The 17214-nt window shown below is 39.4% G+C and overlaps 1 protein-coding gene across 28 annotated transcripts in view; it reads left to right on the top strand.

Moving 5' to 3' along the window:
- The window catches only part of ANK3 (ankyrin 3), a 548316-nt gene that overhangs the window by 304169 nt on the left and 226933 nt on the right, over positions 1–17214 (top strand). Inside the window, exon 1 of one of the 28 annotated variants that reach the window (XM_065553402.1) lies at positions 10994–11180. The exons of 26 other annotated variants lie outside the window; for them this stretch is intronic. In XM_065553402.1, coding sequence (XP_065409474.1) covers positions 11145–11180 — 36 coding nt within the window. In that variant the 5' untranslated portion in view covers positions 10994–11144. Of the gene's footprint in view, positions 1–10993; positions 11181–13868; positions 14023–17214 lie in introns of those variants that run through there. One more of the 28 variants, XM_065553404.1, reaches the window with a different exon arrangement.

Raw genomic sequence — 17214 nt, 5'->3', positions numbered from 1 at the left:
AAGTGTAAAGTGACTGCCAAATGCAAAGCATGATGCACTGGAGCCAGACAATTTAAAAGCTTAACACACACTCACCCCCACAAACAACCCGCAAAGTCTCCACCCAGGGCCAGCTCTAGCGTTTTTGCCACCCCAAGCAACCAAAAAAAAAAAAAAAAAAAGCCGCGATCGGCGGCAGCTCTACCGCCACTTCATTCTACGGCGGCAATTCGGCAGCAGGTCCTTGGCTACAAGAGGGAGTGACGGCCCCGCCGCTGAATTACCGCCAAACAGCCGGACGTGCCGCCCCCCTCTTCATTGGCCGCCCCAGGCACCTGCTTGCTATGCTGGTGCCTGGAGCGGCCCTGTCTCCACCTCTACAATTCCCCCCTATTTCTCATTTTCTACCTCTTGGGGAAAAAACAGCTCTGTATCATACCCTGAAGGCTCTTCCTTCTCCTTTCTTAGCTTTTCATTTAACTATTTCAGATGTGCAGGCAGCTATTGCAGCATCCTAGCTTGTGTAATACACAAAAAGTGGCTTGAAAGCAATAGTAGCACTTCAGGGAGAGCATTTGTACTTCACTGAGCTGCTAGCAACCGCAATGAAGCCTGAGGGACACTTTTATATATCAGTGCTGACAAATTCAAATCCCAGTTGGAGTGTAATTTGTACAGCTGTCCTCTGCCCCCAGCAGCGGGTCAGAAATTATGATCCTTAATGTGTAGAGCATTCTTTATCCATTTTCCACTAGTTCAGGGCACCTCTGCATGATCCAAGTACTGAGGAACATTTAGCCTTTACTGGTAAATATATTATTCTGCTCATCTTGCAGTTCTTGACACTAAAATCTGAATGCTAAGTAGGGTTTAGAGACTACTGATTAAGTGTTCTTCAGAGCCTTTGCATTATGCATTTCTGCTAATATTCAATAACATTTAAGTTAATACAGTTCAGATGCTATTGTCCCATGTAATGTTTTGGCACAATGATGATCATTGTTGTTTCTTGTATTCACTACCCAAAAACGTTAAGACCGAGTTAAGGTTGACTGGCAGTATTTCAGAGCCTTCCAGAACATCGAGTGCACATATACTTAAACCTCTGAAAACCAGGAAATACAGATGAATGTTTACTGTAATTTAGACACTGCTTACTTGTTATAGTAGTTTGTGGGGTGAGGAAGGAATCTCATTTGAGGATTACTATGATTTTTAAAAGGGATACGTGACTAAACTTTCTAGTGTGTGACATCTCTTTTGGATGTGTTTTTCACAGAATCTACACTTTTAGCAGTGAAATTGATAGGTCTGAACCTTCAGTTTGTGTAGACTGAACTATTATAGATAGTTGAAATTCATTTTTGTGTTTTTAATGATAAATATAAGTTACTGTTCTGAGGCTTGGTCTACACTAAACCCCCAAATCGAAGTAAGGTACGCAACTTCAGCTACGTGAATAACGTAGCTGAAGTCGACGTACCTTACTTCGAACTTACCGCGGTCCACACCCGGCAGGCAGGCTCCCCCGTTGACTCCGTGTACTCCTCGCGGCGAGCAGGATTACCGGAGTCGACAGGGAGCACTTCTGAGTTCAATTTATCGCGTCCAGACAAGACGCGATAAATCGAACCCAGAAGTTCGATTGCCTGCCGCCGAACCAGCGCGGTAAGTATAGACAAGCCCTTAGTGACAGAATATTGGCACCACATTAGCCAACATCAATCTTATGCCAGTTCTTAGAGTAGGGCTGTCTTTTAGAGGTGCATTTCCTGATGCTCCCTTTGGTCATGATGAAACTGATGACAGTTGCAGCTACTTCCTTTTATTTTCCTTATATCACACTCAGTTTCATTGTTCAGGATACTGGTTAGGACCATGTGGCATGTGTACATTAACTTTATGCTGCTGCTAACTAGTTTTTAATCTTTCCTCTATTCAATGTTATTTTTCTTTACATTATATCTAAAGTAAAATCTGAGTCTGTGTGTAGGTTTTTGAGCATTTTGAAATATCAATTCTTAAACCAGATACTTTGCTCTCAGGACAAAATCTCCAGAAGGCTGAGAACAACTAATATGCTGCAAAGGACAGGTCTCAAACTCACTTTCCAGAAGTGTTGCTTGGATTCAGTGGTCTCAACATGTCACCTCAAGCACCCAGTTACTCTGATATCAGGCTGTCTGCAAACATTCTGGCTTGCAACAGTATCCAACTCCTACTGCGCATGTTCAAATGACCTTTTCTGGCTTGGCAACTTGGCCTGAGCCACATTATAGATCCAATTTTTTCTCTGAATAACTTTTAAAGTTCTGCCACAAAGAGGCAGTGGGGACCAGATTCTATAGCGGAGATCAGTGCTGACCAGATGGTGTCTATTGGGGAGAATCAGAGCCATAGTTTGAGCCCAGGTGTGTGCAACAAAAATTATAGAAATGGTAAAATATTAATGCCATAAATTTTAAGGGGTGTTATCTCAAGACCCATTGCTCAAATGAACTCAAACTGGGACCACTAACTACACACGAAATCCCTATTAGACACAATAGTTTTCAAGGAATCCGAGTATGTGGATTTTAGAGCACTTAGAAAACTCAGCTGTTAAACGGTAAGCTAGTCCAATCCTTAACTGTAATGGTCCTATTGCCATATTATTCTATTTATATTGATGTTTTTTATTATTGTGTCTTAACTATAGAATTATAACAATTAATTATGCATCATTATTTTCAGTTTTTGAAATGTCTAATTAATTGCTTGAGCGCCATCCTAGCATGCCCACAGCCATTGCCATTTAACATGGGCCTTTTTCTCCCTAAGGATGTGCTGTAGTGGCAGGACATATAGCATAGATGCTTAGGGTTGTATAATTAATACTTTGATGGATGTAATCTGTATTTCTAGGGGTGGTTAAAGGGTTAATTTTAGTTCATGCATGGTTCAGCATCATGGCATACAGTGTACAACATAAGGTCATATGACTGCTTCATTGAATTTACTAGTCATTCAAGGCAGGACACTTAGTGGGTTAATCATAGATAATTCAGAAGTTCTGTTGTTATTTTATCAAATAATGTCCCACATCTTCCATAAAGACAAATTAGTAAGGGACTATAATATAATTACTTAAAGTATAAATATATCATGACCATTCAAGTGGCCCACAAAAGTCAGTTGCTTATAGCTTAGAAAGCTTCAGCTGGAATGTGACATTTTTCAGATAGTTATGACTGGAAACAGGAGGTTATGCTGAATGTAATTTTGCAATCTTAACTGTAGCATTCACTACTGGTCCCGCTGTCATGAATATAAGTTTAGCTGTTGAAGTGCTGCCGAGGAAGAAAGTCATAAAAACACTTTCTGATTTAAAAAAAAAATGTCTTTGCTGTTCTCGTTTGAATACAAATTTCTGGAACCTTTGAGTTTCACTGATCATAACCTCAGTGATGCACTCATCTTGTGCCAAATCAGGTTGGAATTTGTGACAAGGTGCAGAAGTTTATTCCAAATCCAGTTTAGGGGAGTGTAATTCCTTCCGAATATGATGTGCATCCCACACTGGACTAAGTGAAAATGATGATACACCTAATCAGTCTTCCTGATGCTTTGCACTTAATGAAGCCTATGTACTTGTTTTCGTTCAGGTTGTTCATAAAGATGCTCCTTGTTACAGACTAAGTGGTTGACAGCAAGATAATTGTGTGTAGATCAAATTGAAAAGCCAAATATTGCAATTGTCTTGTTTAATACTGGATGTGCCCTTCTATCAAAGTGTTTTGATGAAATCTAACACACAAGTATCTTGGAAACCAATTCTCTTGCTGTATTGCTGTTGGCAACTTACCACTTCACCTGAGTCGTCTTCTGTGTTCCACTGGAGCCCATTATGACACTTTCTTGGGGTGTCCAGAACTTCAGGTCACCTTGTTCCTGCCCCCCACCAGGAGGGGATTTGTTGGTGCTAAACTGAGTGACTGCTCTCTGTCACCCCAGTCTGTTAGCCACCCCTGACAAATTTCTCAGGCCTCTGCCAGTTCATTTTTTCCCTTGCAGAAAGCACTTGGTGCACCCCAATTCCTGAGCACCCTGGAAAAGCATTCCCTTGGAGTATCCAGCCCCTATCTCTGGGCCCTCTCAGAAATTACCAAGCTGGTTATTTCTAAAGAAACAGCGAACACACCAGCTTGTTTAATTCAACTAAGAATTTACATTTTGAATAAACAAAGAAGTTTATTAACGGAGATAGTGATTTAAGTGATATTCAGTAAATATAGTGGTTACAAATAAAACAAATGTACAACATGCTTTTAAGACACTGAACATAACTTTTGCAAGCTACAATCCTTTGGCTAAAAGCAGTTTTCTCACCTTCAAAGTCCTTTTGCAGAGTTTGCTGATTTTCAGACAAATCAGGATCCAGATTTTTCATAAATCACTCCCTTCACTCTTCCTCAGTGAAATGGATAACCAAACTGTCTTTTTGCTTCCCCTTATATTTCCCCAGAACTTACTATCTTTGGTTTTAGAGTCAAGATGAACCCTTGGGGTTCAGATTCTAGTGCCTTCTGTGATGGGGCAAGGCCAGATGGCTATAGGAAAGTAGTGGGAGACAGATATATTAGCCCCAGGCTAAACAAATCACTGTTACCAGGGTAAGCAAATGGCAGTTGCTCCAAGTCAATTAAGACACCTGGGGCCAGTTAAGATCCTTCCAGAAAGCAGGGAAGACAGCTTGGTTGTTTGGGACTCTGGACAGCTCTAAACTATGTAAAATCATAGGTAGGGTTACCATATTTAACAAATAAAAAAAGAGGACCCTCCATGGGGCCCTGGTCCCACCCATTTCCCAACCCAGCCCTGCCCCAACTCCGCTCCTGCCCCGTCCCAACCCCGCCCTAACTCTGCCCCCTCCTCCCTCCCACTCCCAGCCACACGAAAAGGGCTGCCCGAGCGCTACCGGCTTCACGGTTTGCCGGGCAGCCCCCAGACTCTGCGCCCCCGGCCGGCGCTTCCCCAGCGCAGCTGGAGCCCGGGAGGGGAGCGCCCAGCCGGGGGCGCAGGGTCTGGAGGCTGCCCGGCAAACCGTGAAGCCAGTAGCGCTTGGGCTTTGGGCAGCCCCTATGCCTCCGGACCCTGGGCCCCCGGCCGGGCACTTCCCCTCCCGGGTTCCGGCGGCGCAGGGTCCGGAGGCATGGGGGCTGCCCAAAGCCCGTAGGGCTCGGCTCTTAAACAGAGCCGAAGAGTCAGGGGAGGAGCAGAGCCGCCGCGGCCGGAGGCTCTGCTCCTCCCCTGACTCTTTGGCTCTGTTTAAGAGCCGAGCTGCCCGAGCGCTACCGGCTTCGGGCAACCCCCATGCCTCCGGACCTGCGCTGCCGGAGCCCGGGAGGGGAAGTGCCCGGCCGGCAGCTGGGGTCCGGAGGCAAGGGGGCTGCCTGAAGCCTATAGCGCTCGGGCAGCTCGGCTCTTAAACAGAGCCGAAGAGTCAGGGGAGGAGCAGAGTAGCCGTGGGAGGGGAAGTGCCCGGCCGGCATTTTACTGGACATGTTCGGCTTTTTGGCAATTCCCCCCGGATGGGGGTTTGATTGCCGAAAAGCCGGACATGTCCGGGAAAAACCGGACGTATGGTAACCCTAATCATAGGCCTTGTATGAACTTACATGGAGCTAAACTGAAACAAATGGAGCAACTGTCTGTTCAATGTAAGCCTAAAAGATGAATAGCAATGAACCTGCAAGTTTGGAGTGGTTTTTTTCATCAGAGTTAGACACTGGTGCTTGGCCCACTGCAGCTTTTGGTTGCTTTAGGGTTTTTTCCCATCCTAATCAGCTTTTGATTATGCTGCTTTTTCAAGGATGAGGTAACTTTGCCCAGATTTTGATCATGTGGAGAGTTCTCAGTTAGTAATGCTGATTTTGTAAAAGGTTCTCCCAGCCTGAAGATTTTGTGCCCCAACTCTTCCTGAAAGGTTTATTGTGGTGATGGTCTTCATAATCTGATGAATAGGGTATCTTCTGGGGAGTACGCTGATCATTGTTTTGAATGAAAGAAGCATTTAAAAATCCAAGCATTTCAGTAGTCTCTCACTTTCAATCTGGTTATTCAGATACTCATTCTATCTCGTCATTGTGATAATCTTACCAAGTCACTCTGGTGCGTATATTCAATGTTTATTTTGACTTTCATTAATCTGCAAGGGATAATTTATGTTGCATTTTTGTTAGCCATTTGATGATGTATTTAAACCCTGATTCTCTTTAGTTCTCTCCTCAAGTGTTTGAAGAAATGAAGAGAGGTAGAGACAGCAGTAAATCGCCATTAACAATGTGATAGCACTGAGCATCATTTCAACCCATCAGCTGATTGTGGGATTTCTAACTATGACCGTATGGCACCAGCTTTGCAAAATCACAATATTCTAGATTCCAACTGACTAGTGAACTCTAAGAGTAATGAATTAATATACAGAGAAGGGGACGATTGGCAAATTCCCATTAAAGGAATCCCATTGGGCAGTGCCTCCTGTAATGTACAAGTAATTTTTGGACAGGAAGCTAAAGAGTTTGGCTTGTCTGCTAGTCACTGTTCCCTTTTGTGCCGTGTGAGTGGTGCCAGGGAGGCCACTACCAAGAGAGAAGGAAAGACAATTTAATGCTTTTGCTTCAAGACCATTGAAAAACTGAGGGATGAATTGAACTTAGTCATGAAAACTTATAAATAGTGAATAGCAAAATCCTGGCCCTCTTGAAATCTGTGGGAGTTTCAAGGTTATTTGTTAAAGAGAATGGAATTAGGCAGATACATTTGAAAATTTAAGGAACTAATACAAGGTTTTTAAAACTTTGGGTTTGGAGTGTACATGAGAGTTCAGAAATGATGGGCATGGGATGTGCTGGCCATATCTTTCAAATACCCCTCATTTTGAGAGATCTCCATTATTTTAGTCCCAAACTTACCTACATTCCATACAAACTTGACGTCCCCTCACTTTTATTGTTGAAAATTATTTACATCACAAAAAAAATCATGAAACAGAGATAACAGAAAGCGTTACTTACCCAGAAGGAATGAATCCCACAGTGTTTTAAGTTTTTGCATGAATAATTTGGTGTGGGTGTGTGTATGCACATGCATGTGTCTCCCTCATTTTGGATGTTGGTCACGGATTACATTCCATGTTTATGCCTTGGCAGGTTGAGAGGTATGGCATTTGGAAGTATTCTAGGACTTCTCAATGCTATCTTAGATTGGACTTTAAAGGTGGAAATAGTGCTTCGGAGTTTCAGGTCTGGGTCCAGGTACGGGAGAGGCAATCAGGCCGAGGCCACAGACTTACTTCATTTTTGTTCACTGGACATTTTTTAAAACCAGAGTTTTCAAAAATCAGAGCATATGTTGCGGGATTTATCCTTTTACTCTGCAAAGTTTTGGGTTATTTGGAATGGTAATGTATTCATTAAAGTCAAGGAAAATACACTTACGAGACTTGTAGACGTTAACTTACGAGGAACAATAGGCTTCAGAGGAGCTTAAAGCTGACCTTTCAGAAGATGGCTTATGGGATGAGTTTTTCTTCATTTGATCAGGTTTGATTGATGACTTTTACATAACAGTGTATATTTTATGGAGGATTTTTTCTTTTTCCCACTCTAAACTTTGTCATACATGTTCAGTTTTATTATTCCATGTGAACTCTAATTCTGTGGGTGTTTTCTAATGGCAAGAGAATTATGTTGGCAGCATTTGGAGGATATTGCATAAAACTTACATAATATTTGCATTACAATTAGCCTTGCAGTATTTAAACAAATAGCTTGTTCACAAACACATCCTGCTTATTTTGGATGCCAATGATTTCTGGTGTTTTATAATTAGGAGGTATACTTGAAGGGCCTGATTGAAGTTAAAGCAAATCTTTCCATTGATTTCAGTGAGCATTGAATCTGGCCTTTGATGGTTAAGATTCTTCTCTGTTTCCTATAAAACTCAAAGCCATGGGACTGCCTTATCCAGGTGATTATAGATTTTAGATATTTGCAGGAAATCTCTATTGATGCAAATTACCAGCTTTTAGTTCTAAGAAAATGGTACCTGATGTATGACAAAGTTCTTTATCATTTACCTTAGTGGACTTCAGCACAGTCTTTGCATTTCAAGATAGTTTTGAATGCCATTAACAACAGTTTCCAGAAGGATGAAATTGCCTCTATTGGAAGCTGAGTAGCTAATCATACCCACATATCTTATGGTTTAAAATGTTTCAGGTTGCCTTTCCTATATCTTCAGCGGATATTTAAACTGTTTGTGTCTCTTGGCAAAATGTTTTTCTTTCTGCTGAACTCCACCATGTGCTATTTTGTTTCTAAGTTGCTTCCAAGCCAGTAACCATCAGACCTCCATCTGGTTTGGGAGCAGAGCAATGATAATATAAAGGGACAGTTCTACAATTCAGTTTAACAGAATCCTCTGTCTGCATAATATCTGCCAATTTCATGAAATTGTAACATTTTATTTTCATATCTGTTGATTGGGTGACAACATCCAGAATCTCTCTTCTTCCCATGCAATGGAAGAATGTAAATATTTAAACTTGGCAGAATTCAATTTTTATCTTTTTATCATTTCAACTGATAATACCAATATTTATTTTAAGCTTTTTTTCTATTTTTTTCCATTTAAATTTTCACAGTAGTGGGAAATTATTGGGAAGGGTCGGACAATAAAGGGAGGTCAGACAAATTCAAAAACTTAGTTTTATAAGTGTGAAAACACAAATTGTCAACATATGTCAAAATATACAAAGTAAGTATCCTTAACTCAAATTCTAACAAGTTTTCAAACAGCATTTTTCTTATTTTGCTTATCCTAAATTTTGATTATCAATGGAAATATTTTTTCATCAGTTTGTGTGTGTGTGTATAGTGTATATGTTTACTGACATTTACCAATAAAAATCGAATCCCTCCATGCCCATAAATAGATTTTCAAAGGCAGAAAAGAGATTTAGGGACCCAACTCCCATTTGTGTCTTTGAAAATCTCCCTCTTCATTTGTCTTTGTGTCTTTTAAAGCCATGAGGACCCTGATTCAACTAGGTCCTCATGCCAAATTCTAAGCACATGTGCAGTATCGTTGTATTCAGTGGGACTACTCACATGCTTAGAGTGAGGCATGTGTAAGCATCTTGCTGAATTGGGGCCTAAATTACATTACAAAGGGGCATGGTTTACTGTGAGATAATACATCTCAACAATGAGGAAAGCCCAAGTGCCTTCAAAACATTTGAAATACCTGCCACCTTGCAGTAACATAAGGTTTGAAGATGCTTGTTACCATTTTTAAATGGCAATTTCTTTCCTAAAAAAAAAAAAAGTCCTTTTCATGAAAATATTCATTAACACCAGATTTTTCAAAATTGCATTATAACTGGTATAGAGATATTGAACACTGCAAAGATAGCATGTATCACTAAGGCCACTTAAAAAAACTGATTTGCCACAGTAGCCTAGAGGCAATGGACTGAAACCTGTCTTATGATATATGGGCTCAGCAAGATAACTGTGTTTAAACAGACTTGGCCATATTCCTAGAACTGATTTCACCTGGACAGACCCTTGTACACATGCAGATCACCAAGACTTCCGCTGGCAGTGTAGGTTGCAGAATTGGGGTCTTGGTGTGTATGTAAAATATGTCTATTATATTGCTGCACACACCTGATGTCAATGGGGTTATTTTCATTTACATCTGCTAAGGATCTGGCCCACCGTATTTATTAACTGATGTTTTTGGACTGGAAATTTGCAGCTTTTTAAAATTGACAATGTAATTGTAGGTTTTATTTTTATTATGGTAGCACCAGGGGGGTGGGGTGGGTGGGAGGGTTACCATTGTGCTAGGCATGGTCCAAATGTAATAGAGATAATACCTGTCCTACAAGCTTACAGTCTAGATAAAGAAGATAGACAAAAGGGTAGGAGGGTAGACAGAGACAAGAGAGATAGTGACTTGCCCAAAGTCACACAGCAGGATAGTAGCAGAGTTAGCTCTCCTTATTCTCCATTCAGTGTCCTCTCCACTGACCACACTGCCACTCACTTTGCATACAAAATTGCAGCTATTCCCTTAAGCCCTGTGATTTCCTTATTTGGCAAGCGGAGATATTATCTGTGTCTTTATGACAAAACTATTACCCCTTTCTTTCCCCCTTTAATCCTGTTTCTCTTGTCCTGCACAGGTGCCAGATTGTAGCCTGGCATGTCAATCAGCAGCTCTTATTTGTGAGATCAGATGAAGGAGCATTAGAGTGGAGATGAACAGAACAGAGTGAACAGTTCTAAATCTAACCCAGATTTAAAATCTTTCTTCGTCAGAGAGTGAAGGGACCGCCTCTCCCCCGAGATCATGAATAAATGCAGGAGAGCACACACAAAACTCCTGGTGTTTTAGATGGCGTTCCATGGCACGGGAAGTGATCTTTGCTATTGGCCAGTCAGAATTTTACTCTGAGAGTTCTAATTGGAGCTCTCTAAAGCAATTTTGCTTTGTTGCAACTTTTAATATCTGTAATATAGAAGCTGAAGTATATACCAAATAGCCTTTTAGTTCAGGAAAACAACCCTTAGAACAAACATCATAAATCTCTTATAATTCATCAAAAGTAGAATAAATATAAAATTACCACGGAGTAGGAAGCAGGCATGTGCAGTATTCAAAACACACAGAGTGTAAAACGATGTTATTGCTGCCTTTAGAAATAGTTCAAAGTAGTCTGCATTACAGAGGAAAGAGCTGATAAGCAAAATGACAAAAGCTTGTTTCAGGAGTGATTCCAAGCAACCGTAGTGCTCTAACCAGCTGATTCTACAGCTATTTTTGGTATTCTAGACATCCTGATTACATATACAGGGAATGACTGGAGCCTACAAATATGGTAAGCCAGCCAGGAATCCTGGGACATGGGCTGTTGCAAGTCTAATAGTCTTACAACACTGACAATCACTTGTCTTCTACTGTTAATATAGTTAAGGGAAGTCAAACAAGTGACCATGCTTAGTTCTTTAATAAAAGCAGATCTGTACTTCCTGCTGGCAGCTATTTTTAGCTGTGATGCAGAGTTCCAAGTGTTAACTAATTGAGTCATCAGGTTTCATATCTGGCCACAGAAAATGGCAGTGGAAGAGGGAGAATGTTTCACAGAACAAGTAAGCCATTGCAGATTCTGAAATGAAAGTAAAATCTGATTATCTATTATTATAATAGTACTTAAAATCTTTAACTATATGAAATAAAAAAGTACAGATGAGGAAATACATTAAGTTTTATTTGTTGTATCTTGTGCCTACATTTGTTTTTTACTATAGACTGATGTGGTATTCAAATGATATCCAGAAATTTGTGTTTTCTTTATTTTATAAGAATATCCTACTCAGGACATTCTGAAGAGGATGCTTAGTACAATTCCAGAAGGAGTTTTGTACTGTTTCATGCTGTACCATAGGCCTAAAATAACCTGGATATATTTACTTCTAACATGCCATCATTTTATTATTTGATGTTTTTCTTCAAGCAATTTGTACAACTAAAAGAAACAAACTCCTGCTTCTATTTTTTCCAAATTTTATTTATTACTACCCCTTTTTGACTGAATTATATTTTGACAGTACAATTTAGAAAGAGAAGCTGTTAATGATGTACGACTTCATCCTGTAAACCTATACCCACACAAATAACCCTTACTCACATGAATTGTCCCATTGACCTCAGTAGTACTGTTTGCAGGATCAGATCCCTAGGCTACAAATTACTTAGTACAATACAGAGATATTTTTTAAAATATTGTATTTCATGCTACTCTGTTGAAAATTTTAACATAAGAGATTACAGCAAAATTTGGCATCCCATACAAATAGTAAGGAATGTCAGACTAACCTTCAGGTAGCCCTGATAAAATCAAGAGTAAAATATATCTTGAAGGTCAACAATATTTAACGGTCAGCACTTCCAACAATTTATAACTCAGCAGTCACCAGCATATTAGCAAAAATTTCACACACTGAAAAAAATATTGTATTGAGCTCTTTTAAATGTGTACTTGTTTCTTTAGTCCTGATCAATATCAGAGCAACATGCCCTATGAAAAATCATCTTCATAGAAATTATGGCGATTTTTTGGTTTTCTGTTTGTTCCTTTTATTGATGAAATGTGTACTCAACCTTCACTGCAAATAATAAATACAAAGTAGATTAATAAGAACTTTATTTTGTTAAAGCAGTTTCTTATAGGAAGAGACCTGGTTAGATTAAGATATTTTATCTGTTTATGATGCAATAGTAAACTAATATTTTTAATGTCAGGTATGTAATAAGGTTGAAAGTTTTGTTTACAGTCCTGCCTTTTTAAACACACTAATATAAATCTTTAGAATAAGGAATTTATCTTTTGAAGAAATAAAGTCAAAACCTTTTTCATCCATTTTAATACTGTATGGTCTATTAATATTGTTTTTATGTACACCTCTACCCCGATATAATGCTGTCCTCGGGAGCCAAAAAATCTTACCGCCTTATAGGTGAAACCGTGTTATATCGAACTTGCTTTGATCCGCTGGAGTGCCCTCCCTCCCCCCGAGCGCTGCTTTACTGCGTTATATACAAATTCATGTTATATTGGGTTGCGTTACATTGGGGTAGAGGTGTACTAGTAAACCTCTTCATTCTAGAATGAAACTGCTGCCTGTTAATTGCTCACCTCCCTTTGTTTCCAGTGTGGTTATTCTTATGTTATAATATGGGAAATTCATTTAATTTACTTGGACTAACAGCAGTCAGATTCCCAGCATTTATTTAAATGATCTTAAGTTTTGAAGGAAAGTTAAGAGTTCCCAAGAAGACAGATGCACTGACAAGTCAAGAAATGCTTAGGAACTAATTTTCCAGCATTTGTTTTATAAAGTAAAAAAAGAAAAATCCATGCTCATTTAGCTCAAGTATAGAATCAGAATATATAACTTTTAAGTGCCCTTTGTGAAGGAAACTTACTTCTGTAAGCAAATTCATAATCTTAACTGCTTTTTAAAAACTGTTTCTAATTGCCCTCCTACTTATGGACACTCTTGCTTTACATTTGCTTGTGTTAAGGAGAATCCTAATAGAATACAAATTTTAAAAGTGGAAAAAAAGTGTACGAAACTATAATATTTCACTTCTGCTGCATTAATACTATTTATGCTTAAAAAGAAGAACAGGAGTACTTGTGGCACCTTAGAGACTAACAAATTTATTAGAGCATAAGCTTTCGTGGACTACAGCCCACTTCTTCGAATGCAGTGGGCTGTAGTCCACGAAAGCTTATGCTCTAATAAATTTGTTAGTCTCTAAGGTGCCACAAGTACTCCTGTTCTTCTTTTTGCGGATACAGACTAACACGACTGCTATTCTGAAACCTGTATTTATGCTTAGGAACTCCAACACAGGGTTTAAATGTTAGCAACATACTTCTATGTGAATTACTGATGAAAATGTCTGGCATGTTTCCTAATATGTTCCTAATATGTGTATATTACTACAAATATGTATGTAATCTATACAGAATGCAATTACCAAAATATGCATAAGATTTCAAAAGCAAAAAAAAAAAGCATATGAAATGTTATTGTGAGGTTTGATAATTACAAAGAGAACACATGTTTAGACCATCTTGTTTCTTTTTTCATAGTACAATGAATCATTGCAAGCACCATATCTAAGCATGGATACTTTAGAAGCTGGTGCATTCCTGCTACATTATGTGCAGTGGGTGTAGGTGACTAGGCTGAGGTTAAAATCACTGTGCCCTAGACAGCCCTGGCTTTGGAAGTATGCTGACCCACTGCATACTGTGCATGATCATTTTCACAATAGAATGGCATTTACTGTTGTTAGCCAATGTTTTGTTAGCAGCTGAGTAGAAACTAGACTTTCTGTTGGTATGTGGTATGATAGTTTAAACAGAAGACCTAGTTAACTGAGATGGATTGAACTATGGAAAAGATCTGTGCAGAAAGGGTATAGTAATTTGTTTTTCTTAATTCTGCTTCTAGAAATGTTATTCATTTTAGGTTCTGATTCTCATTCCCTACATAGCCGAATCTCCCATAGGCTGCAATGGATGTTTTGGTTGTACTAGGAAAATAGGATCTAGTCCATAGCTTTTAGATTTGCTATTCAGAAGTGATGTTTTTGATTATTTTTACTTTATTGCTGACTTGTCCTATACACATCATCAAATGCTAAGGGGAATTACTAAAATATGGCTGATAGGTAACATTGTCAGCTATTCACAGCTCACTACTAGAAATGTAGAATAACCCGATCTTCAATCAAACCATTAAACAAAAAATTAGTTTTCCTCTTTGGTGTATTGTGCTAAAACATAAGTAAAGAAGTTGCACTATTTAGTTTAATTTGATTAAATTTTTATTCTCTTAAAAACCAATGATGTTGAGCTATTTGCTTGATATATTTCATTCTAGGATTCAGAAATGCAGTCTAGTATTTTCCAGATAAGAATGAAACAGGTCAAATCAGTGTTGAATCTCCAGATAAGAAACCTGATTAAGGTGGAGTTAAATATGCAAACACTTACGGAAACAAAATAGAGACTGAGATTTTCAAAAGAGCCTCCTAAGGGACTTCCTTAGGGTCTTGTAAAACCCCATTCTAAATTGTTGTGGTCATATAGTAACCTTTGAAAGCCAGGAAAATTTTAATTTAGTTCTGTATTGCAAAATGACTGTGAAAATGCACCTTCTTGCTCAACATATCGTTGTTAACATTCAGTGATGTTCACTAAAGTGGCAAAAATTAGCTTTTATTATTTTCCTTCTTTTTCCACTCCTGTGGGAATTCTGCACCACTTCACAATGCAGAATTTGCCTAAAATTAATGTTCTGCACAGAATTTCACCCCCCCCCCCCGAATTGGCGCTACAGAGCTGCTAGCCGCCCCAGGAGGCCACTGAACCCAATAGTGCTTCCAGTGCCTGGTGAGCAGATCAGATCCACAGTTTCCATAGCCTTGGCATCTTTCTCTAGTCCTGAGGAGTGAATAAGTTCCATGGCTTCCCCAGCATCAGTCTCCCTCATAGAAACTGTGCAGGTTACCCAGGATAGAGGCTCTCTTTGCTGAGGTATGCAGGAGTCCCAGGTCAGGTGGAGATCCCTGCCCATGGCAGGGTTTGTAAATTCCCCCTGAGATCCTCATGGAGTATATAAATTCTGTAAGGTTCCTATGCTGTATGATCAAAGATTTTTAAAAAATGTAGCGAATAACTTTAAAATTAAACATACAAGTGTCTCTCAAATCCTCAACGACATCAGTCTTTTGTAGACATAATTGGATGATAATAATAATAGTGTCTTTCTCCGATATAGCACTTTTCATCAGTCTTATTTGTTATTTTTTGGCTTAAGCTGTTTTTGAGACATGATAGTCCAGAAATGTCAAGAAACTCCTACCAAAACAAAACAAAACAAAACAAAAAACAGAAAAACCTAAGTGCCTCTATTTCTTTTTCAGACTCCTGTCTCATTAATGCTTTCTCCAATTACCTTCAAATGATCTTAAGCAATTATCTTCTGATAGAAGACCACACACAAGTATTTTCAGGCAGAATTATTTGTATTGATGAAGTTAGACTTCAGTGAATGGAGTCAAAATCAGGCATATAATGGAAAATTAGAAACAGCTTTAACACTTTTCAGAGGGGTAGCCATGTTAGTCTGTATCAGTAAATACAACGAGGAGTCCTTGTGGCACCTTAGAAACTAGCAAATTTATTTGGGCACAAGCTTTTGTGGGCTATAACCCACTTCATCAGGTGCATGGAGTGGAAAATACAGTAAGCAGGTATAAATATATAGCACATGAAAAGATGGGAGTTGCCTTCTCAAATGAGGGTCAGTGCTAATGAGGCCAATTCAGTTAGGGTGGATGTGGCCTATCCCAGCAGTTGACAAGAAGGGGTGAGTATCAACAGAGAGAGGAAATTATTTTTTGTAGTGACCCAGCCACTCCCAGTCTTTATTCAGGCCTAATTTGATGGTGTCAAGTTTACAAATTAATTCCAGTTTGCAGTTTCTCGTTGAAGTCTGTTTTTGAAGTTTTGTTGTTGAAGAATTGCCACTTTTAAGTCTGTTATTGAGTGTCCAGGGAGATTGAAGTGCTCTCCTACTGGTTTTTGAATGTTACAATTCTTGAGGTCTGATTTATGTCCATTTATTCTTTCGCGTAGAGACTGTCCGGTTTGGCCAATGTACATGGCAGAGGGGCATTGCTGGCACATGATGGCATATATCACATTGGTAGATGTGCAGGTGAACGAGCCCTTGATGGTGTTGCTGATGTGGTTAGGTCCTATGATGGTATCCCTTGAATAGATATGCGGACAGAGTTGGCACTGGAGTTTCTTGCAGGGGCTGGTTCCTGGGCTGGTGTTTCTGTTGTGTGGTGTGTAGTTGCTGGTGAGTATTTGCTTCAGGTTGGGGGGCTGTCTGTAAGCGAGGACTGGCCTGTCTCCCAAAGTCTGTGAGAGTGAGGGATCGTCCTTCAGGATAGATTGGAGATCCTTGATGATGTGCTGGAGAGGTTTGGAGGCTGTAGGTGAACGCTAGTCAAAAACAGACTTCAACGAGAAACTGCAGAATTGGAATTAATTTGCAAACTTGACACCATCAAATTAAGCCTGAATAAAGACTGGGAGTGGCTGGGTCACTACAAAAAATAGTTTCCCCTCTGTTAATACTCATCCACTCTTGTTGGGAATGGGCCACATCCACCCTAATTGAATTGGCCTCGGTAGCACTGACCCCCCACTTGATAAGGCAACTCTCATCTTTTCATGTGCTGTATATTTATACCTGCTTACTGTATTACTCCATGTATCTGATGAAGTGGGTTATAACCCATGAAAGCTTATGCCTGAATACATTTGTTAGTCTCTAAGGTGCCACAAGGTTTCCTCATTTGTTTTTAGCTTTAAAACTAGAGTTGCTACCATGGCTTCATGATCTCCTGTATTGTAAACTCTTATATAGTTTGCTTACTGCACTATGTTTAGGGAATTCAGATGTATATTATGCTTGCATTTACATTCAGTTCACTGTACTTATTACCTCTTAATTCAGACTGATCTGGAACAAGTTTATATATTTGTTTGAAAGTGCTGATTCTGAGTGAATAAAATGTGTCTGTTTAAAA

Source organism: Chrysemys picta, chromosome 7, assembly GCF_011386835.1.
Source record: "Chrysemys picta bellii isolate R12L10 chromosome 7, ASM1138683v2, whole genome shotgun sequence".
Classification (NCBI taxonomy): domain Eukaryota; kingdom Metazoa; phylum Chordata; order Testudines; family Emydidae; genus Chrysemys; species Chrysemys picta.
The sequence above is the reverse complement of the archived record's forward strand: the minus strand, read 5'-3'. Positions and strand labels throughout refer to the sequence as shown.